The 23,266-nt window shown below is 32.6% G+C and overlaps 1 protein-coding gene across 1 annotated transcript in view; it reads right to left on the reverse strand.

Annotated features, from left to right (window-relative positions):
• The window catches only part of TBC1D32 (TBC1 domain family, member 32), a 95,310-nt gene that overhangs the window by 69,568 nt on the left and 2,476 nt on the right, over positions 1-23,266 (reverse strand). The window contains exons 3-10 of the mRNA XM_012722895.1: positions 21,452-21,594; positions 19,278-19,405; positions 16,813-17,014; positions 16,276-16,358; positions 13,806-13,944; positions 8,843-8,930; positions 7,345-7,463; positions 1,183-1,299 (exon numbers count right to left, since the gene is read on the reverse strand). Of these exons, the coding sequence (XP_012578349.1) occupies positions 1,183-1,299; positions 7,345-7,463; positions 8,843-8,930; positions 13,806-13,944; positions 16,276-16,358; positions 16,813-17,014; positions 19,278-19,405; positions 21,452-21,594 (1,019 nt within the window). The remainder of the gene's footprint in view (positions 1-1,182; positions 1,300-7,344; positions 7,464-8,842; positions 8,931-13,805; positions 13,945-16,275; positions 16,359-16,812; positions 17,015-19,277; positions 19,406-21,451; positions 21,595-23,266) is intronic.

Here is a 23,266-nt window from a genome sequence, read left to right on the forward strand (position 1 = left end):
GGAGTTACATTTAAAATGCAATGTCCTCAGGAGAAGTAGAGTAGCAAAACTGTTTGTAGTTTAAGTGTTGTAAGATTAAATAGACAAATCCTTCCCTAAGTGGGAAGAAAGCTTCGAATATGCACTGAATAATACAATTAAAGTTGAAAAGAATGAACAATTGAGCTATTGTTCTAGATTAAATAAAACTCATTTGTACTTGTTTTCCATAACTGAAAAACATCTGTTTTCAATAACCACTCACTGAGCACCTAACACATAAATAGGTATCAATGAGACTAAAATTCCTTACTATCAGGCACTCACATGGTAACAGGGAAAACAAGCAAAATAAATGCCTACTTACAATGCTACTTAAGAAATGCCAAGATATAATGAAAAAAAAAATTGGAACACTTCAAGGAAAAGATAAGAGAATAAAAGTTTAATGATAGAAGTACTTATATATATACTTTACTTCATATAAATTAACAAAAATTTCCCAAAATAAAGAGTTTGAATAAAACTTAAAACTTGAAAATTAAAGTGTTTAGGGTTAAAAATGATTTCAAAAGTGTTCAAAAACAACAACCAGTAAATAAAAAGTGATGATTAAAAGACTTTCAGTATTAGTAAAATTTGATTTACTAATGCACATGTATACATATTTATACGTGTATCTATGTATGCTTAATTCATAAACAAAAAATGAAGAACTAAATATCTGAAAAAATAAGTTACCCATCTAGCAATATGAATATGAATTTCAAATTAAACAAGTATGTATATACTGCCCCCAGGGGGCAGTAATACGTAGTTCGTGAAAATATAAACAGAAAAATGTACTGGACTCCTTGAATTAAAATTTATGAATTACCTGACCAGTGAAGACACAGCACTAGTATAACTAATAACATCCTAAGTTATCTACAAATTGTTCCTATGCCTACTTCTGTTTATACCAAACTTGTTTTTCTAGTTGAGTAGAGTAGTTAACCTTCCAATAGATGTTGTGACTTTTAGGTGGCCTAGATTAAAGATTTGATTCACAGATTGTTCAGAAATTGATAATCCATGGATAAATAAATCAATATTAAATGCCATTAGTAATGTTTTCCTTCTTATGTCAAACTGCTTTTTTTTTTATTGTAAGTCTAAAGTAGTAGCATTTATAAAAAGGTAAATTTAAAGAAAATTACTTACAATAACACATGTTGGAACTTCACGAAGAGAATATTCTACTTTATTAGGAAGATCTTGATTGCATACTAGCTCATAAACAGCAGGATAAGATAACAAGTTCACCAATGCTAGAAAAGACTGGGATGGGGGAGAAGAAGAGAAAGAAGAAAACACTGTCATTTAAATGGTTTATATTTCTTTGTGATACATCCATAGAAGGGTCATCAATATAATCCACATAAATGTGGAACATACACATAAATACAAAATAGCATCAACAATAACCTATGTACTGACAAGGCACAATATACATGAGAGTTGGAAATGTTACAATTGAAAAGCTTGGTTCTGAGGGGAAAAAAGATCACCCTAGTTTTTTGCATTGTTGTATCTGACATAAGATGTAAGAAAGTACAAAATAATAATACATAGGGGTTCAGAAGCAAGATGGAGTCTAGATAGTCTTACACTCGGGTAATAAAGCTACCTTTATCTTTTAATTACATTCGCTGAAAACAACTAATATAGATATTTTACTTTTTTTTTTTTAAGAGTCAAGGATCAGCCCTCCCTGGTGGTACAGCGGGTTAAAAGCACAGCACTAAGAAGCTTGGGCCACTTCTGCATGAGTTCGATCCCTGCCTGCCCCAGAGGTGACCACATGGCGTGGCAGACCTCTCCTGACCCGCCCGCTGCTCCCCTCAGCAGTGTACTTCTTGGATCTGCCTGTTCTGCTCCCCACTCTGTCTCTGGTGAAGCCTCTTGCCGCCCCTGAGCCTCTGGCCTCTACCCCAGTTCTGTATGCACAAATAAATAAATCTTTTAAAAAAAATAAAAGTGTCAAGGACCTTCCTATCAAAACCAGCTCAGATTCTAGTGTAATCTTATCAAGTTTCTTTCTCCATGGAATTTTTAAATTCGAACCTAGTTTTATTAAAAGCAATGTGAATATTTTTTGCATGCACATTTTATTCTTTGGCTCCCCTGCCCAAAAGAATGTACTAGTTGTCCATCACAAACATCATACCTTAACTCCTTAGCATGCTATTCAAGTTACTTGAATATCACCACACCTTTCTTCTTTTCAATCTCATACCCTCCCTCCCAATACCCCCAACCGCATCAGTCAGTCTAATTTGCCTGAAGCCTCCTCCAAGAGATGGTCACATACACAAACTTATATGTTGCTCCTCCTGTTCTCCTCACTCTATAACCCACTTTATAAGCTTTCAAGTTTGCCACATCATTTTCTATAAGGCTTTCCAATTATTGCTATTCAAATCTAGAAGCCCTATTTTCTGTCAATAGTTGTATTTATTTTGTATTGTACCAATATTAAATTTGTTTGTAGATGCTAAATTTTCTGCCTGGCATTTAAAAACAAAACTCTCACTAGACTCATAATTTCAGAATCAGACAAACTGAAGAAAAAAAAAAAGCTTCCCTAAAATCTGAACACTGAGAAAAATAGGAAGAACAGTTAATTCAGGGAATGGGACAATGGTGATGGCACATGGGTGAATTGGTGGTGGGAAGTCCATGGGGATTACAACTAAGATGAAAAATGTACAACATGAAGAACGATGTAAAAAAAAAAATCATAATATTTTTTCTAATTTCCAGGCAAAGGTTACTACAAATGCCAATATAATCTTCCAACAACATCTAACAGGGTCATCCTTGCTCAATAGCTCTAGCTTGAGGACCTGTAAAATATGAGTTCATTTCATATTCCCCATTATTATATCAAATGCAATGTTACTTAATAAATAACAGTGGTTATAGTGAATATATTTAACAATGTTTTTTCATAACCATAATTTAATGGTATGTAGAAGAAGTTGTCTTTAGTTTCTCATGCACAATAGTTTTTAACAAATGCTGTTATAGCTAAAAAAAGAACTCACATTAAGCGTTTTTTTTAAGATTTTTTTTAAAGATTCATTTATTTATTTATGCACACAGAACTGGGTACAAGTCAAAGGTACGCGGCAGTGAGAGGCTTCTCTCGAGACAGAGTGGGGAGCAGAACAGGCAGATCTACGAAGTAAACTACTGAGGGGAACAGTGGGCAGGCCAGGAGAGGTCTGCTGTGCCATGTGGGTCACCACTGGGGTGGGGATCGAACTCATGCTGAAGTGGCTTTAGCGTTTTAGTACTGTGCTTTAACCCACTGAGCCACCAGGGAGGGTCCACATTAAGCTTTTTAAAGTTTCCCTACTTTTCCATAAATATTCCACAAAAATGAAAATGGAATTTCTAAATAATTCTAAGAATAAAATAATCCACAGTCTTATTTTAAAGTTAATACCACTTAGATAGCAATACAATAATCATAAAGTAAATTTAATAACCTAATTAACATTTATTCAATGTCTATTAAAAGAGCACACTATATAAGAAGTATACACTACAGAGAAAGAAAAGTGATATTGAGGAAGGGATGCTAAAAGTATATATGTATTAATTACATGTAAAAGGAATTATAGAGAAATTAGAGGGTTCATGTCACCTACCAAACTACTATAAAATTATTTCATTAATTACTAGGGTGTTAACTAGAAACATAATGAACAAAATGGATTTCATAAGATGCTAAAAAGTACAAAATAAAAAATGCTTTCAATTTAACCATATATATATTTCATCAACATTCTTAACATTAGTTCAGAAGTGTTTAGATACTGTTATTAAATCTTTTACACTTAAAGAGCTCTTTCCTATTTATTATAAACATAATATATTACAAACCAACTTGTAATAAATGCCTATTTTGACATTTGACATGGTCCAGGTAGACATATTATTAATATATGTAATTTATAAAGACCACATTGAGGGGTTTTGAATTATTTACATATGAAGAATATTATTAGTGGTTACAGAACCTCATACTTTCACTTAAACAACAATTGGGACCACCTAACAATCACAGAGATGAAAACAATTCAGTAATTGTATTTGAATTAAAATAACCTGAAAGTCAAAAAATAACCTGAATGTTTTAAAGAAACTAAAGATTTCAGTAGCTTGTATATAGGGAAAACAAATTATTTCTCATACACTGAGCATTTTAAGAAGGCACAGACATACTGTAAAATTATGATGTGGAAAGTACTTCAAAACTCAAAAATTTACAATATAATCATTGGTTCTCACAAAAATATTAAAAGATGTTGCTGGGCCCTCCCTGGTGGCGCAGCAGGTTAAAGCACAGCACTGATAAGCTAAGGCCACTTCCACATGAGTTCGATTCCGGCCTGCCCCGGAGATGACCACATGGCGCGGCAGACCTCTCCTGACCCTCCAGCTGCTCCCCTCAGCAGTGTGCTTTGTCAGTCAGCCTGTTCTGCTCCCCACTGACTCTGGTGAAGCCTCTCGCCGCCCCTGAGCCTCTGGCTTGTACCCCAGTTCTGTATGCACAAATAAGTAAATCTTCAAAAAAAAATATGTTGCTAATAGCAGATATTAATTATATATTGAAGCCACATTTTTGTTTTCTACAATTCAAAAGACAAAAGAAATTCCAAAATAAAAAGAACCCTCTAAGGAACAATTTTCAAGACTATATTTGGGACTAGTAACAGTTAACACTAAGCTTAGACTCATTATTTCTAAACTGTTCAGTATATAGCTTAGAATACACAATTTCTTTTTAATGAGAAGTCTGTTTACACTGACAATTCTAATTTTTAAAAGTTGAGAAAATTTTCTACTTTAAATTTTAATTAGAAGACATTTCCTATAAATTAAGACTAATCATTTTGTTACCTATATAAAATGTAAGAACCTATAACCATAGGTTTGTAGACCAGTACACCACTAACTTGTCTTGTATGGTATTGCTGTGTTATATTATTACCTCTAAGTATGAAATAAATCTCACTGTATCCCAGTGCTACCTTTTAGAGTCATATTTCCTTACTAGAAAATAAGTCAAAAATAATAGGGTTTTATACTCACTTACCTATTTGAAATTTTTATTTTCATCCTAATTAATCTAAATATCTATCTGGTAGTATTTTCCTAAAACCTGAAGAAACCCTGCTAATATTATTTGAAATTAAGGTTTGTTATAAATATTTTCTTAACTTTTACCTTACCTTTTACTTCACATTCGTCCCTGAATATGTTTGCTGGATATAGAATACTAGGAGTTCTTGTTTTTACTTTTTAAACAAAAAAATTATTTATACATACAAGAATGGGGGGTGCAGGCCAGAGGCACAGGGGTGGGGGTGGGGGTGTGTGGAAGGTTCACCAGAGACAGAATGGGGAGTAGAACAGGTGAATCTACTGAAATGCACTGTTGAGAGGAGCAGCAAGTAATACAGGAGAGGTCTGCTGCTCTTTGTAGGTCAGCTCCCCAGCCTGGGGACAAACTCGTACTGCAGTGACTGCTGACAGTTCCATAGCTCCACAAGGGAGGCCCCTCTTGTTACTTTTAAGCCCATGAATGAAACTGTCTTCTGTCCTCCACTGTTTCTAATGTGATTATCCAAAAGCTTTTCTATCTTGACCTGTATATGTGAATTTCTATGTGATTTTTCAATGGCAACTACTATGATTTCCTCTTTAATTTTCAGCAGTGTCTATCTCTAGTGAGCCGTGTGTAGTTTCCTCTGTATTTTCAACTTCATATATTTTCTCTGGGCTTTACTAAGTTCATTTATTAATTTACATCTCTTATTTTCTTCCCCATTGTGTTATAGTTCTGCTGTTCTAACCACACATATAATCTTTTAATATGATCTTAAAAAATTTACAACTTTTCCCTTATTTTTTTTTTCTCTCTGCTCTTTAAATTGTATACTATTGACCTAATTCATGATCATTGACTTTCTTTTGTCATCTTTATATTTTCGAACAGTGAAAATTAATTTAGCAGTTACCATGACTAAACTCCAAATTTAGTCTAAATTTAACCTTGGTGTAGGAGCATTATATCTCTCTAAGTTCAGGTACTTAAAATCCATCTGATTGGACTTCCCTGGTGGCACAAGTTAGATGTCCAGTCAGGGAGCTGTCCACATATGGCACAGCAAATCTCTCCTGTCTCGCCCACTGATCCCCTCAGCAGTGTATTTCAGCAGCTATAACTGTTCTGCTCCTCACTCTGTCTCTCACCCCCTCACACCTCTGCCTTACACTTCAGTTCTTGTATGCATAAATAAATTAAATCTTTAAAAAAAATCCAGCAGATAGTCATGCTTTTGGAGAGTGTATATATATTGAATTTGGAGCACCCCTTTCGTGCCTCTTTCCTTTCCAGGATCCTTTCCAGGATCTTCTAGGTTCCTGCTGCTTTGTAGCCCTCTATCCCTCCTCTTCCAACTTTCAAAGCTTGATAAAGTGTGAATTTCTATCTGTGGAACACTGACTGGCTTTGCCTTCAGGCAAGATCTTGTTAAATCCAGAATATTAAACCATACTATTCTTTTATCTGTGTAATGACTCCTCTCACTGCTCACTTCCTGTCCATTTTTAATCAGAATACTTATAACTATAACCACTTAATTTTTAAGTGATTTTTCCTGAGTTTGTGTTTTGTACGGGAGGTAGTTAATTCACCATTATATAAAGTAGAACTTCCAACTTATTTTTTTATAATTTTGCCACATTCTTTGAATGGAAACTGCTCAAGCTTCCATGAAAGCAATCAGGAATTTGAGCAAAGTTTGGAGTGCATTTTAAATAAATTCAATGTATTATATTAGAACACTGTATGGATACTTCAGATTTTTTTTTCACCATATTACTCTAAATGATAACATTGTACCTCTCCCTACCCTTCCTTCAAATAATAGTGACAATTTTCTATTAGATTTTAGCTCAATGATATAGAAAACTTATTTCTGTTTTCCTTTGTTTTGGTGGTTGACTTTTGTTTGAGTGTTTTGGGCTTTGTGTTCATTTTTACAGTAATGTCTTCTATTATTCTTTATTAGAGGAAATTAAGGAAAAAGATAAAAACAAAGAGGATAATAAAATAATTCAAAGAGGATAATGATATTCCTATTACTTACTACATTTATATATGTTTTGAGATTACATAAGGAAAATTTTTAAATGGAAAAGGAAAAAAAATTCAAAAAGATGCTTTATGTTTTTGAGTATAAACTGGACAAAATAATTTCTGAGGAATGTACTTAAAATTTGTACATTACTAGACAAAGTTCTTACCTTTTGACAGCTTCGATCAATTGGATCTACTGGAGTAGATCTAGGATGGGTTACTCTAACATCATCTCTCCCACATTCCAGATTAGCCCATAATTCACTTATAAGTGCATTAATAAACCCTAGGGGGAATAATTTCACATCATAATTATGGTATAATATATATCTACTTTAAGGAGAAGAGATATACATATCCCTGACAAGACTTGTCCACACTGACAAAGGACATACAATTAAATCTTGTGTAATAAATATTCTTTAACCTTGGTAGAAATTATTTGCTACTATTAATATGCCTTTATGATATTTCATCATAAAAATGTAATGGCTAAAACAGAGTTTAGACTATTTCCCTGGAGATCTGATGAGTTTTGAGTCCCAGCTTTTATCCTTTGGCTAATAACTTCTCTGAACAGGTTTTTTAAAAAAATATATAAGGTTTCACTTCACTCTGCAAATGAACCAAATGTGTATATAGAATAAGGTATCAAGAGATAGGGTGAGAAACCAAATAGTATATAAGTGGGTTCCCTTATTCTAACATAAGCTTTTGTGTTTTTTTGTGTTTTTTTTTTTTTGTAATTCCATATACTTAAAAAAATTCTCCATTTCACACAATTTTTAGTTCCATTGATCTTGAAATGTTCATGAGCCAGAAATTACATATTTAGATGAAAATGATTGTTGATTTTGATTATTAAATTCCTTTATGAAGATTTAAATCATGTTGTAAAGTGTAAAATACAACATCCAACCATAAAATATCAATTCATATTAACATTAAGGCAGAAAAGATCCTCTAATAGAGACTCTGAAATCGAACATAATTGGGTTCAGTTAAAATATGCATTGGAAAAATAAAATCGTAGTAGCAAGATTTGAGGTTTCTGATAATGGTTATATAAAATATGACATAAGATGTTATATATTAAATTCTTAGTGTTTGAATTTCTTAAAAATTCCATTTAGTGGATAATACATTCCAACTGGAGAGAGAGTGGTGAAAGCTAAGTGAGTAGTGAGAAGGAAGCTTTCCAGAAAAAAAAGAAAGGAGTTAGAAAAGTATGTGTGTGATCACTGTTATGATTATGAACTTTAATGCAGATGTAAGCACTGAAACTGAGTTTTACAAAATGTTGTCAAATGTAATTGTACTAAAGGAGGGAATGGTAATCTTTTGATTTATGAAATGAAGGAGGCTTATAAAGACATTAAGTATTTAATTTAGTGCATTAGATGTTGTTGATTTTAAGAAAGAGAATAAAGTTGCATATAGTTCAAAGAAAACCATTCTCAGTATGATTTCATGGGAAATATTAGTATTAAAAAGCACAGACAAAAAAGGAAATTCTATAACTTCCTTTTACCTAAAGCATAATTTGGAAAAAGAACTTTAAAATTAAATATTCTGATATTTGAGATAACACCAGTTAAATTGTCCATTGACTTGATCATTGTATTTAAAAGCTTGTAATGCCAATTAAAAAAAAAAAAAACTTACCTGAATTTTTTAATGCTTTTGCACCTGCTGCTGTTGATGCTACTTGTGTAACTAAAACACCATAGCCAAATTTTTTATGCCTGCTGATCTGTCAATATAAATAAGGAACAATAATGGAAACAGTGGCTATATCATGCTAATATTTTACTTACAATTACAGATGGAGTCATGGAACTTTTCAATTTGAATTCTATATATTCCTTTAAGTCAAGGTAACAACAGTGGTAAAAAAAATAAACTCAGAAACGTTAACCGTGAATGATTGCTAATATAGTATTTTTTCAATCTTATTTCTGATTTAAGTTATGTTCTCAGCCCTACAGCAAAGTAGCTTTTCACACTGAAGAAACCAACCATCTCTCTGGAAGGTCTGTGTCTCTTTTTACATAAAATAAAGGATTCTGATTAGATGAACAAGACCCATTCCCTCTCCAAACTCTATTATCTTATTATTTGGGTTGGTTCTTTAGTAATAAACTTTTGATTAAAAAATCTGTATTTTTAACTGGGCTTTCAAATAATTAAACAACTTCAAAAAGAATAAGTATATCTTCTTTAAAATTATAATTAATTTTAGAGGCAGTGTGATTTTTTTCTAGAGGAAGGGAACACACACATGTTATATTACATATATACAAACATACATACATAGAATGAGAGGCAGAGGAAAAGAATCCTTATCATTAATATACAGGTTTTTAAATGACACTGTAGGAATCTTTAATTTCTATTTCATAAAGAAATTATCAGATATGCAATCATAATAAAGCTTAGAAGTGAGTAAACTCAGCAGAAATTAGAGAAAAGAAATAATTGATGTCATAAAATATTCTTCCTTCTCAAATATTGGTTAAGATGGTGTGGCATATAAAATCTTTTAGTTCTAAACAGAACTAAACATCTATAACTTGTATTTAGTAGGCCTTTCATTAAAAGGATCCATTAACTCATGAAAACATGTTCATCAGGAAAACCACAATGATGCACTTCATTTCCACCCCCTGCCCAATCCACACACATATTTAGTAGGTTGAGATCTACCCATCATTTTTTCATGCTTTGAAAATTGAACTGTTTGGCGTACATTAACTTTTAATAAATAAAAATATCAATACAAAAAAACATACAATGAGATATCATCTCACATCTGTGAGAATGTTTCATAGCAATAAGAAAAAATGTGATGGTGAGAGCTGGAGAAAAGGAAACCTTCATACTACTGGTAGGAATGTAGAAGGGTCCAGCCCCCTGGAAAAGAGTATGGAGGTTTCTCAAAATATTAAAAATAGACCTGCCATATGATCCAGCAATTCCACTCCTCGATATAAAATAAAACAATTCTAAGGGATATATGAACTATGTTAAAAGTGAACTATGTTCACTCAAGCACAATTTATAATAGCCAATCTATGGAAACAATCTAGGCATTCAATGTCAGATGAATGGATAAAGAAGAGTAATATTCCCTTTGTTTTAACTGCCACATCATCTATCAAAAGAAGAAAACATTGTCATTTGGCACAATTATGGAAGGAAGTAGGATTATCTTAAGCAAAAGAGGCTGGAAGGGGAAGAAAATACTTAATAATTTTACTCCCACGTGCAATATAAAGAAACAAAAGAATAGGCAAAAAAATAAGCCAAAATAAAACCCAGAAATCTGACTGCAGAGTTGAGGTTGCCAGATAAGTGGTGAGGAAAGACAGAAAATCAGAGTGGGGAGGCCCAGTACACTGGGCCTCCAGTGTGTTCTTCAGTGGTGGGTATAGTGAGGTAACATAACCGCAGAGGTATAAAACTATAACCTTAGTTGTACAATAGTGCTGAGCTCAATAAAAAATGATGCAATTAAAAGTAAAATGATCGTTTTACTTCAAATTTTTAACCATGAAGTGTACATTCAATTTTAAGGGTAAAAATAGTAACTAGAGATGAACTAAAAGACCATGGAATGAATTAGGTTAATATCTCCAATTTTCTACTGCTCATGTCTTTATAAATTTACTTTCCTTTTCCATTTTTATTACTCATATTTTCCATTTTCCTTAATTTACATCCATTAGTTCTGCAGTTAGAGGACACAAAAAGTACAGGAAGATAAATGTCCATCTTTTTTCCAATTGCCTTCCTCCTTAATACCTGAAAAAACACCTTATTCATCAATCATCCCACCAATCCTGCTTATTCATATATTAATTGCTATAGGAACTAAAAGAGAGTCTCACTAAATAATGAAGAGGGAAAGGCAAAAAAAAAAAAATTCAGACAAATAGCTGAACAAGATTCAGACTTAGACTATGTGGACAAAGTTAAAGACAAATCTGATGTATAGTTTCACTGTTTCAGTAACTTCTTGTGAGCATAATGTTTCAATAACTTCATGTGCACATAAATCCACCATGCAACTAGCCTGGGTCACACTTTCTTTTCAGTAAAATTAAGAAAATAATCTAATTGCATTCTTACAAGATTACTGTATTCTAAATCAAGAAAAGGTCTTGAAAACCACAAAGTTCCATTAAAGTACTCTAAATTATAAGGATGTAAGTTACTGAGGGAGACTATCTCCTATTACAATCATCAATGAGGCACAAAGGAAAGCTAAATTGCTTTAAAATGTATGAAGATGAAAAAGTGACATCTGGTTCTAGGTGGAGTACCAATAAAAGAGCTTTGTTTGCATAGTCTTCAAGGTGAATTAAAAAATGTCTGAACTTATTTAAAAAACTAACAACAACAAATATTGGCAAGGATGTGGAGAAAAAGAAACTCTCCTGCACTGTTGGTGGGAATGCAAACTGGGCCAACCTCGATGGAAAGCTCAGTGTAAGTCTCTCAAACTACTAAAAATGGAGCTTCCATATGACCCTACAATTCAACTCTTAGGAATCTACCAAGTGAACACAAAAATATTAATCCAAAAGGACACCTGCACCCCTATATTTATTGCAATGTAATTTACAATATGGAAGCAACCAAATGCCCAAAAATAGATGACTGGATCAAGAAGATATGCTATATTTGCACAATATAATATTGCTCAGCAATCAAAAAGAATAAACTCATACCCTTCAAGGCAACATGGATGGAGCTAGAAGGGATTATGCTCAGTGAAATAAATCAGAAAGAAAAAGAAAAATATCAAATGGTCTCACAGAAGGAACAAAATAAGGAATTAGGAAAAAAATAAGTGATTATAATAAAGTAAAAATCTAAATCATCAGGCAACTACATAGATCAGAGACATCCTATAAAGAAGGAGGATGAAAATGGATCAGGACAGGAGTGGGGAGAATACAACGGACTATAGTGATGGTGCACAGGTGAATTGGTTGTGGGAATTTCATGGGGAAATCATACATTGCACAATAATGAAGGATGATGTAAATGAATATATTAAAAAAATTTAAATGTAAGAAAAATGTCTGAACGACTTGAATATTTTCAAATATGTGAAAACAAAATAGAAACCTCACTAGTACACAATGAGAGATTCGAACTCACCAGCAGAGAAATTCAAATTAAAGCACCATTTTACTCATGTGAATTTTAAGTCTGAAAAATCTCAAAACCATACATTTGCTATAGTCTAGCTGTTTGTGTCACAAATGTTCATGTTAAAATCCTAAACCCCAATGGTGAAAAGTAAATGCATGGAGCTTTGAGAGCAGAGGATGTCACTGGGTAGAGAGTTGTTATGAATGGGATTCGTGCGCTGGTTAATATTTCAAAAGCTCCCTCTTCCCTTCTGCCATATGAGAGCACACTGAGAAGTGTGAGAACTAGAAAAGAGGCCTCACTAGAACATGCTGTCACCATGATCTTGGAATTGCAGATTCCAATGGTGAGCTGTACGTCCCTGCTCTGTATAAGGCATCCAATCTGTAGTATTTTGTTATAGCAACCTGAAGGGACTGGAACAATTCTACAAAAAAAAGTATAAATATTCAAGAATAGTGCACATATCAAGCATACTGGTACAGAAGCATAGGCTTGAGAGATACGTGCAGGACAAAAAAGAACTTCAAGTCTGAATCAAGAAATAACAGGTTAATAAAACTAATCACTCATCTTGCATCAGCAGATAAGGACAGCATGCCATGAACTGAAGCATACAAAAACTATATTCTCATTTAAATAAACAAAAGAATTTACATCTGCATATATAATGCAAAACTAATATTAAGACATTAACTGATATTCTTATGTTTCATTTATAAAGAACTGGTAAAGGCGCTCACTCAAAATAACTTATAATCTTCAGAGGCAAAACGGCTCTAAAGAGTTAATTAATGACAAACAAAAACCAAGAAGTGACAACTGAACAAAGGAAGGATAAATTTATATTTATAATCAGGCAACTTAATAGCATCAAGAAACGAACAGCTGCAGGGATGAAGAAAACATTTTAAAAGCATGTCTATTATCTTGAAAAGAGTTTAAGTCTAGGCATATTTACCATGAAAGCAAAAAGCTGAATATGCCTCAGTAACCTCTGACTATTGGAGAAGACTAAATGATACTGTAAAATTTATTTAATAATAATAAATTTTATTAAAGTTTAATAATAAACTCCTTCCACAAGTAGCTTTTTTTTTTTTAAGATTGAAGGTCTAAACTTTCCCTGAAACATACATTTAAATCTAACAGATTTCTGTCCCAAGTCCCACCTAGTTTCAATACATCCAGATGTTTGACATCATATTTATAAAACATCTAGATGATTAACTAAATTTCTCAAATCCGTCTGGTTGTTTTCCAGATCTGTAAACATAACCATATATACCAACATCAATTCTCTAATGCTTCCCTGAAAAAAATTCTGAGTTAAATATTACATTGTTATATGGGTTTTTAATTGAGGTTTACAAACCTCTTCATGCATAAAAACACAAAATTATGTTCTTAATGGCTTTTACAGCAACAAAAATTCCTTTTGCCTGTAGCAGATGGTAATTCGTACCTGTAATTTTTTTGCGTATCGGTTGAACATAAATGTCACACATTCATTGATGGCACCTGTTCTTTGAAGAAGTAGTAGTCCTTTGGGGGTGGCAGCAAAATTTAGTAAATCATCTAACAAATTCTCTTCCCAGGCCATACTGAAACATGTAAAGAAAAGGTCTGATTTTACTATACTCAAAACTAAAAATATTTCATCTTAACACTACTAATAATTAAATTTACAGCATATGTACTTTATATATTATTTGAGGATTTGCAACCCAATTCTTAGGTTATGAGGGGGAAAAAAGGCCACAGAACAGAAAGGGGATGAAGATAGACAAATCAGATAAAAGGTGTCAACTGTATGGTATTGGGTGGCAATTAGACTGTTGGTGTGGTAATTAGACTGTTGGTGGGGAGAATAATGTAGCAATCCACATAAGTTGAATTAAAATGCTATATAGATAAAACCTGTAAAATATTATAAACCAAGTTACTTCAATAATTTTAATATAACAATATTGTAAATAAAAGGCATTATATTCTCTTGTGAATTCTTCTACTCTTAAAACTTCTATTCCAGTAACTTTCTTTCACTGAATGATTTAAATACTAACAGTATACATAAACATTTTTACTACACCTAGGCTCTCTCATCAATGCCTTAATTTCATTCAATCTTCCCACTATAATTCTATTATATCTGGATTCCCCAAGCCCCCAACTCTTTCATATCTCTATATACTCCTTTCCACTATAAAGTTTGTATTTTCTGAAATGCTAATGTATATCATACATATTATTCTTTTATTTTCCCAGGTTTTAATTCATTTTACTTTTGGAGGTGACATTTTCTTTTTCAGAATAATATTTAGAGACCAGTAATGTTCTTCAGTTGGGGGGAGGGGAGGCCAATCTTGAAACACAGAAAAGCTAGAATTTGGAAACACAGAAGCAATATGAATCTTCATTCTGTAAAAACGGGGAAAAAAATACTACCTACTAGATAGTCCTAATTGTCTATAAAGACACTATGGATATTAAAATAAGTTGAAATCAAATGTTATATGGACAGTGAAACACAATGGAAAGTTTGCTCCCTCCTCTCTCCCCTCCCCTGGAAAAGTTTCAGAAGTATATATTGAAACTGATTAAAAACAAATTGAAATCCTTTTCCTGATCAAAAATGGAACAATCACTAATTGTTTTTACATACTTTCCTCTGTGGCAAAAAACACATAGATGACCAAAGATATAACCATGTTCAAATACAAAACAAATCACACCATGGGCAAAGAAGACAGAAGGACAAAGAAGTGAGGCTGATTTTGAGATGAGTGTTGGCAAAGGAAGCCAAATTTGGCTCCAGCAGGGTAGAAAGGACTAGGAGAATTACAAATGAGCTATAAAAGCAGTGCTATGCTCCTTGCCTAAAAATTATGACTGGATTAGACTAATAGGAAATGATATATAGTGAGGTGAAAATTAAAGTTAATATACTCATTTAAATACTTAAGCGTCTGAGCACACCCCAAAACGAGCAATTTAGAGAGAGAGCAAAAGAGAGGTTGGGGTGAGGAGAGTGGCAAAACTGGAGATATTAGCAAGCCATAAGCCTAGGGAGACATGAAATATGGAATTAACCTCATTTAGAGGTGTGAACATAATCAGTTCACCTCATTCTTTGTGTCTGTAATATTCCCATCAACGTTGATGGTAGACTCGAAATACCAATTTGATATTTATTAAAAACAGGGGGGCAAATATTAAGACCCACTAGCTGCTGAACAAGGTGGAATAACCACAGAAGTAGAAATTGGGAGAAGACATAGAAAAAAACAGAGAGGGGAAAAGACTCACTTAAAATGGACTTGCACTGAAACTTCAAAAGATATCTTAAAGCTAACAAATTAATTACAGAAGTGTCTTTTTTTGATTCCCTCATGCAAAGAAAAACAAGTGATAGCTGGTTTAAACTTATGTTTAAAAACAAAGGATTTCAATTTGTTTTAAATCAGGAAAAAATCAGTTTTTAGTAAAAAGCTATTTGTTAAACCATTACAATGTTAAGGAAATGCAAAGGCTTTTGCTTGATTGCCTAAGTTAAACTACGCCTACCTAAAAGAGAACCTAAAAGGAAAAAAAATTCTCCAATTCCATTTTTAGACTATGCCACAAGCTATAGATTCAAAAGAGAATCTAAGAACATATTTCATCTGATCCTTAGTTTAAAAATCCACTTTTCTGACTCCAAATCTTATTGACATTTATTAAAAAAACATGAAGACATCTAAATTATAATTCAGTATATACATTGAAATAATTTTTCAGTGCCAAAATCTAAAATGCACCCCAGACATTTTGAAAAATCAAAATAGTCATTGGCATTTGCAAACAATTTCTATGAACTCCCTAGGTAGAGTTTTCCAATTTTAGTATTTGGTAATTCAGCAATGAAAAATGCAGAGTAGTTTAATTGTACTTACATGTTTTGGGATTCCTGGCTTATTGAAGAAACAGAATCTGTGCCCTGTACTGGAGTAGGAATTCTTTCTGACAGCAAACTTGTCTAAAATACAAAGTGATTTACATTTCCTATGTATGAAAAGTATTATTCATAAAATCTCATGCTATAAATCTATAGAGAAAAAGACTTACTATACTAATACTGTATTTAACTGTTGCTAACTTATGATCTCCAGTAACCATAACAAAAACTTAGCTGTTTGTAAAAATTGCTCAGAAACAACATCTAAAGAGGGATGTTAGCCTACACAAAAGTAATTTATCTACAGCTTTCTACTAAAAGAAAATGCTTTCTAATACCCAGTTTGGTCCTAGAACTTTGTACTACTGGGAGAGGATGTAATGAAGTTATCCCATGGCAAATATATATATATATATCTTCCCTAGAATATTATGATGCAAAAGAAGTCATATTTGCCACAGAGAAACATTTTAACTGCAGTGGCTATATTTAAAGAAAAATTTTGCAGGGAGGAAAAAAAGAAGAAAATATTTACCTTTTTCCATGCTTTTGCTATTGATTCATGCAAACTATAAGGAATTAACACCTGCAAGCCTTCACATGTACCATATATTTGACGACATACAGAAATAAAAGCTCCTTTAACCAGAGGCAACATTTCTGATCCAGGAAAAATAGCAGTATCTTCATCAAGAAGTTTTTTTGAAAACTGCGCAATAACATGGGCACCTGTAGGACTAAAAGACAATATTTAAAAGTAGCTCCAACTATATAAAGCACTTCCAAAACGGCTAGTCTTCTTACAATCTGTTTGCTTGGCTCCCTTTTAGTCTTCTCCTAGCTTTTCTTGGACATGTCAATATCTCTGCGCCTACCCATGTCCCCACCCAGCTTTGTCTAGCAGTGAGAACAGTGTTAGTAGACTCAAAGAATATACACTTAGTAAACAAACAAAAAACTACACACATTTTGAAGTTCATAGACTCCACAGTCCAATGCATATGTAAATATCCCTTTTTTAATAGTTTATTTCCTTACATCCTTGTTATTGGGATAGTACATATTAACTATTCTTGATTCTGTAGTAAAATGGGAGGCTGAGTTCTTCATAACCCTTGTTACACATTCCCCATTCAATTAATAGGACTTAATTCCTCTATCTCAAAGACCTGGATAATTTAAGAAATTAATGATAGTAATAGAAGATAAGGGAGCGTTTAGCACAATACCTAACACATAAACATTTACTAAGTATTTTAAATGTATTCACTCATTTAATCCATATAATAAACCTATGAAGTTGTTTTATTAGACTTCAAATTGTACAGATAACAAAAAAGTATAAGGTTTCAGAAGTACTTGAACAATATCACATGGCCAATGAAGCGGAATCAGGACTCAAATCTGGATTGTCTATCTCCAGAACAGTACAATTTTAATATTCTTTTCACTTTTTAAAACAATGATGACAATTTAAAAAGCTGAAATAATAGTAAGCACTACATAGGATATAATAACTCTTCATGCACCCCTCCTCCATCTTCAGCAGTATTAACCTTACACCAGTATTGTTTCAATCTCTTCCCTCACCAGCCCTCCCCTCACTTTTCCCTTCATCTGAATATTATGAAACTCACCCAAGAAACCATTTGACCCAGTGTATATCTCTAAATGATACAGATTTATACTTTAAATGTCAAGTCCTCATCTAACAAAAGATAGTACTTGTAAATTATCAGATAGTCCATATCTAAATTATCCTGTCTTACTGTAGGTAAGACAGGTCCACAGAGTATATCAGACTATTCTAGTTAGTTAGGCCCACACTAGACTTTTTTTTAAACTATGCCATTGATTTGTAGGAAAAAAAGCTACTTTGCCTATCTATTCCTTAATTGGATAACTGCTTTGCCTTTATTGGATAATTGGTGTCACCTAACATCCTCCTTCAGCTCCCTGATAATTAGATTTAGTGGTTTAATACATTTAAGTTCCAATTTTATTTTTATATTTTTTTCTTGACAAATTTCATAGTTAGTAGCTGCTGTATTCTCTTATTTCATCGTGTATCTGCTTGTCTGAATTTTAAAAGTGCTGAAAATCAAAAGGCAATCGGTCTATCTGCACATTATTCTTTCACTAATAGTTCTAGCACTAATTTATTATTACATTATTTTCTTAACTCTACCATTTCTCTAAAAATGACCAAATGGTAATTTCCAAATTACATATTTTGCATTTATACACTAAAATTCTTCAGTAAAGAACTTGCCCTCAGTAACTTAATAGTTATTTGAAAATGGACAAACGTGTACAAAAGACTAAGAAATTCTTACATCTTTTTACATATATGCAAATTAATTGGTACCTAGTATTATTATTGGATAATAGAACAGGTCTGTCTTTTGATTTTCAGAACTTTAGTATATCTTAAACCCATATGTCTGTAGGTAAATTATATATTTCCATTCACTGCAATTATTATTTTCTTGATCTTCAAAATTGCCCCTCTTAAACTAGCAGGAAATTCATTGATATATATATCCCTTTTATAAAGATAAAAATTTCACAAACATGTAGTATGTTTGATTCACCATTAATAACACTAAGAAAGTCCAGAAGCACAAACATCAAAATGTTACTTTTGATTAAACCAGAAGATGGAAATAAATGAGGCTAGAGAAGGAAGACTAGAAAGCAGTCAGCTCTTCCTCTGTGTTTTTTTATGTAGTTTGACTTGAATCAACAATGTAGGACTTTAAACATTTTAAAGAGAAAATTCCAAGGGAGGCAGAAAAAAATCCCACATAGGGTAAACCCTTCCAGTCTTAATTTAAAATTAAGGATATCAAGAGCTACTGTATTATTCATGGTTGATCAAGAAACCTGACCATACTTAGAATAGCTATCCAGATTTTCATTATTAACTGCAAGCCATTTTGGACAGATTGAGAAAATATGCTAAAAATTCCACAAATTATTTAGAACATAGGTATATACCTTTTTTCATCAGAAGAACTCATATTTTCTCCATAAAGAAGTAAGGTAAGTCCTTCTTCTACAGATGCAATTCTTGCCAAAATATCAGCTATATGAATTAAAGCTGTTTCAGAGCAATTTGGAGCAACCTGTACATAAAAAAGGTAACAAAACAAATCACATAATTTTATTACATTCTGACATATCAGACTAAAATTCAAGGATAGTAGTACAGTCTAATAAAATTATATTACCACAACTAAAAGAAAGCTAATGAGTTTTAAAGATATTTGTATATTTCTGAATTAAATGGTTCATAATATTCTTCCTAGCACAGTTGATATGGCAAACACGTACAGATTTTTCACCTAAACTGGTTATTGCTTATATTAAAATTTACATGTGATTCTGACTGACAAAAGTAGTGGCTCCTCTACTTCTACTTTGTTCATTATGTCCCACTCACTGGTTTCCCCCACTTTCTATCTCACTAAACTACACATGGGATGTAATGCACTACCACCTTCCCTAAGGGATACCATCCTCCTACAATTGATAGTGTCATGAGTTGTAGGGTTCACTAAGTACAACTGACAAAGGACAACCATAGTCTGTGAGAGCAGAGATAGGACCAATTATATTTCTTCCTTGATTGGAACCTTAAGTCTACTCTAGTTCCTGTTGTTTCTGGGGCCTTGTTATTAGCCCACACCCTCATGGATAAAATCTGAGAGACGTAGCTGAGGTAACAATAGCAGTCTTCTGCATCAACAAGTAATGGGTAGAAGATTAGGTGCAAATTAAAGATGCTCATTGGGTAATCCAGAGTTTGGTCAACCCCAACTATGAGACACATAAGGGCATATATATAGGTAAAAGGAAAATGTTTAATGAAAATTAAGAAATTGATGAAAGCAAAGATAGCCACAGTACAAAATCCAAGAGAAATTCTAAGCTCTGGAATATGATTTATATTTCACATTACTATTTACAAACAATTTTAAATACTATTTTATGATTTTTTTTAAAGATTTATTTATTTATTTGTGCATACAGAACTGGGGTACAGGCCAGAGGCTCAGGGGCAGTGAAAGGCTTCACCAGAGACAGAGTGGTGAGCAGAACAGGCAGATGGATGAAGTACACTGCTGAGGGGAGCAGTGGGCGGGTCAGGAGAGGTCTGCCACACCATGTGGTCACCTCCGGGGCAGGCGGGAATTGAACTCATGCGGAAGCGGCTTTAGATTCTCAGTGCAGTGCTTTAACCCGCTGCGCCACCAGGGAGGGCCCTATTTTATGATTTTATGAGTTCAGTTTTATCTAAAGTTGACTGAAAGACTCAAATAATTTATCATTTGTATCCATGTCTTTTCCAGAATTTTAGACTTTGTATCACATTCACGTAAAGAGTTAATACAGGCCTTCTGAATGAACAATTAATAATGGATAGGTGAGCAGTTCCCCAGCCCAGTGAGGGATAGGAATGAAAGGGAGATGAAACCAATAAAAAGACAACAGAACACAGACCTGGAGAGGCAAAAATCTTTAGCCTACTGACAAGTCATTCCCCAGAGGGAGAGTCATAGAAATGCAGGGATATACTAGACAGATACTGTCGCTTGGAGAGTCTCAATTTTTCCACCTATTAATTTCTGACCTTGATTAAGTATTTTCTTTTGGATTTAATTTTACACATTAAATTATATAATGTAAGGGATTATATAAACTAAATAGATACACATGTTCAGCACTGGGATGCTTCTAATTTTTTTTTTCTGAAGTAATATTAGTTTCATATAAAACATGGTTGGCTCTTCTTCAGGAAAATATTTCCAGAGGCTATGAAACTTCATTAAGAAATTAACAAAGACTTTACAATATTTAACATTTGCAAGGCAAATAGTTAATTAGCATGACTTCTCAGAACTTATAATAAGCAAATCTAAGTCTGACTGGAAAAAAAAGTAAGCTGTTATACATATTACCCCAAATGTCATAACTAATAAATCAACTTATTGTAATGCTCATTTAAAAATGAATAAAAATCTATATAAGTGCATAGTATATCTACAGTATATCTATAATATATCTATAAGAATGATATTTCAAATATATCAAACTTAGCAATAAAATCTACAGTGTATTCACTAATGCCCTATTAAAAGACACTTTTCAGTAAATAATACTAACCTTACCTTAATTCCTTTCATTAAATTATGGATAGGATGAAGAAGTGCCTCAATCACAGTGCTGTTATATAAGCATTCAATCGCACATTCTTTTTGATCACACAGGATCCATAGAACTTCAGTCACCATACTTGCAGGAGAATAACTGTCTGCTAAACAAGAAATATTTTTAAATATTAAACTTTGAAACCTGGAATATTTAATGTATCTCCTTTTTATGCTGAGCACATGTTTATTTTGCTTAGTTGAGATATGTTCATTAGCTACTGCTGGTGCAAACTGTTCAACAGCAAGGTCAAACAGCTTGAAAATCATACAACTCATGTCTAAAGAAAGATGTATTACCAAATTATAACCTAAAACTTAAGAGGATATCAATTAGCTTAACATATCTTCAAGTTAATAACAAGTGAGTAAATGACAAATATGAATGCCAAAAAGAAAACAATATACGATCATTCACTGTTTAACATTAATCACTGACAGAAAGGATATAATTTGAAACAAATTTACAAGTATTCTGCTCCTCACAAACATTTTTGTTGTTCTCAATACTACAGCCAAAAATTAGGTAGAAGAAAACACTCATGGAGACTTGTGTACTTGCATCATCAATAAAACGAACGAATAAGCATTCTTGAGATTTTCTTTTAAAATATATACAGAAAAACAAATATAAATGTAACACATGACACAGTCATTAAATCAAATATGACATTTTAAAGTTTCATAAATAAATGCATTTTCAAATTATTTAATTTTCTAATTACTGACAAGGCAGTGTTTTTACATGAGGAAAGAGGGAACCAAAAATTAACTATGTAAAACTGTAGAAGCTACAATGTTGAAAGTAACACCAATTCTGAATTTGTTACAATGTCTTATATTTTACAATACAATAAGACATTAAATCAATACCTGACATAAAGTTCAGTGATTTTGTTTTTAAGCTAGCTCGGATAACAAATCCAATTTGCCATGAGATATAGCACTAATAAAAGTATAATCAGTCACTCTTCTAATAATCACTACTTTGGTACCTACAATGTGCTATATGCTAGACACAGTAGACAGAAATAAGGAAAAAAAAAGAGCTACTAGTTGATAAACGAAGATAGTAACAATTATGAAAGGAAATTTTTATCATAAGGACATTCAGCATGGGGGAGCTGACCTATTTAACCTAGTAACTTTATATGTAAATGTTGTAAGGCAGAAATGCTTGAAAGCCATTATTAGGACTGATGGACTATTGTACTTGCCTATAAAAACATCAACTGGTAGATACATTACCTCACTAATTTATGACTCAAACCGGTTTTTCTTGGATTCATTTAAGTTTCTCCCAGAATTTGTGCCAGCATTTCCAGGGAGAACACCATGTGTCTAAAATTATGTGTTTTGTTATTAAAGACATTCTTGAAAACTTTCATTGATATTCAAAGAAATATGTTATTCTTTAAATGTTGATTACCATACAACATTATGTTAAAACTCAGTCAACAACTAAAGACTAAATGGCATTTTACTGAAAAACATGAAATGGTTTATTTATTTACTTATTGTTTTCATAGAAATAAGACACTGAAGTTTTGAATGTAAGCTGAAACAAGAAAACTAACCAAAATACCCAGAAAAGTTTATGCACTGGAAAACAAAAATAAACACATTAGTACCTAGCAAACTTCCCTTACTATTATTTTTCAAGAGCCTGATCTTAAAGAACATGAAAATTCTCAACAAAATTGCTTTAAAAAAATAGATTATGAACATCCTGAAATATCAGTGAACAAAATTAAATTCCGTAGTTTACTTCTATAA

Source organism: Condylura cristata, unplaced genomic scaffold (genome assembly GCF_000260355.1).
Source record: "Condylura cristata isolate star-nosed mole 26May11 unplaced genomic scaffold, ConCri1.0 scaffold00001, whole genome shotgun sequence".
Lineage (NCBI taxonomy): Eukaryota > Metazoa > Chordata > Mammalia > Eulipotyphla > Talpidae > Condylura > Condylura cristata.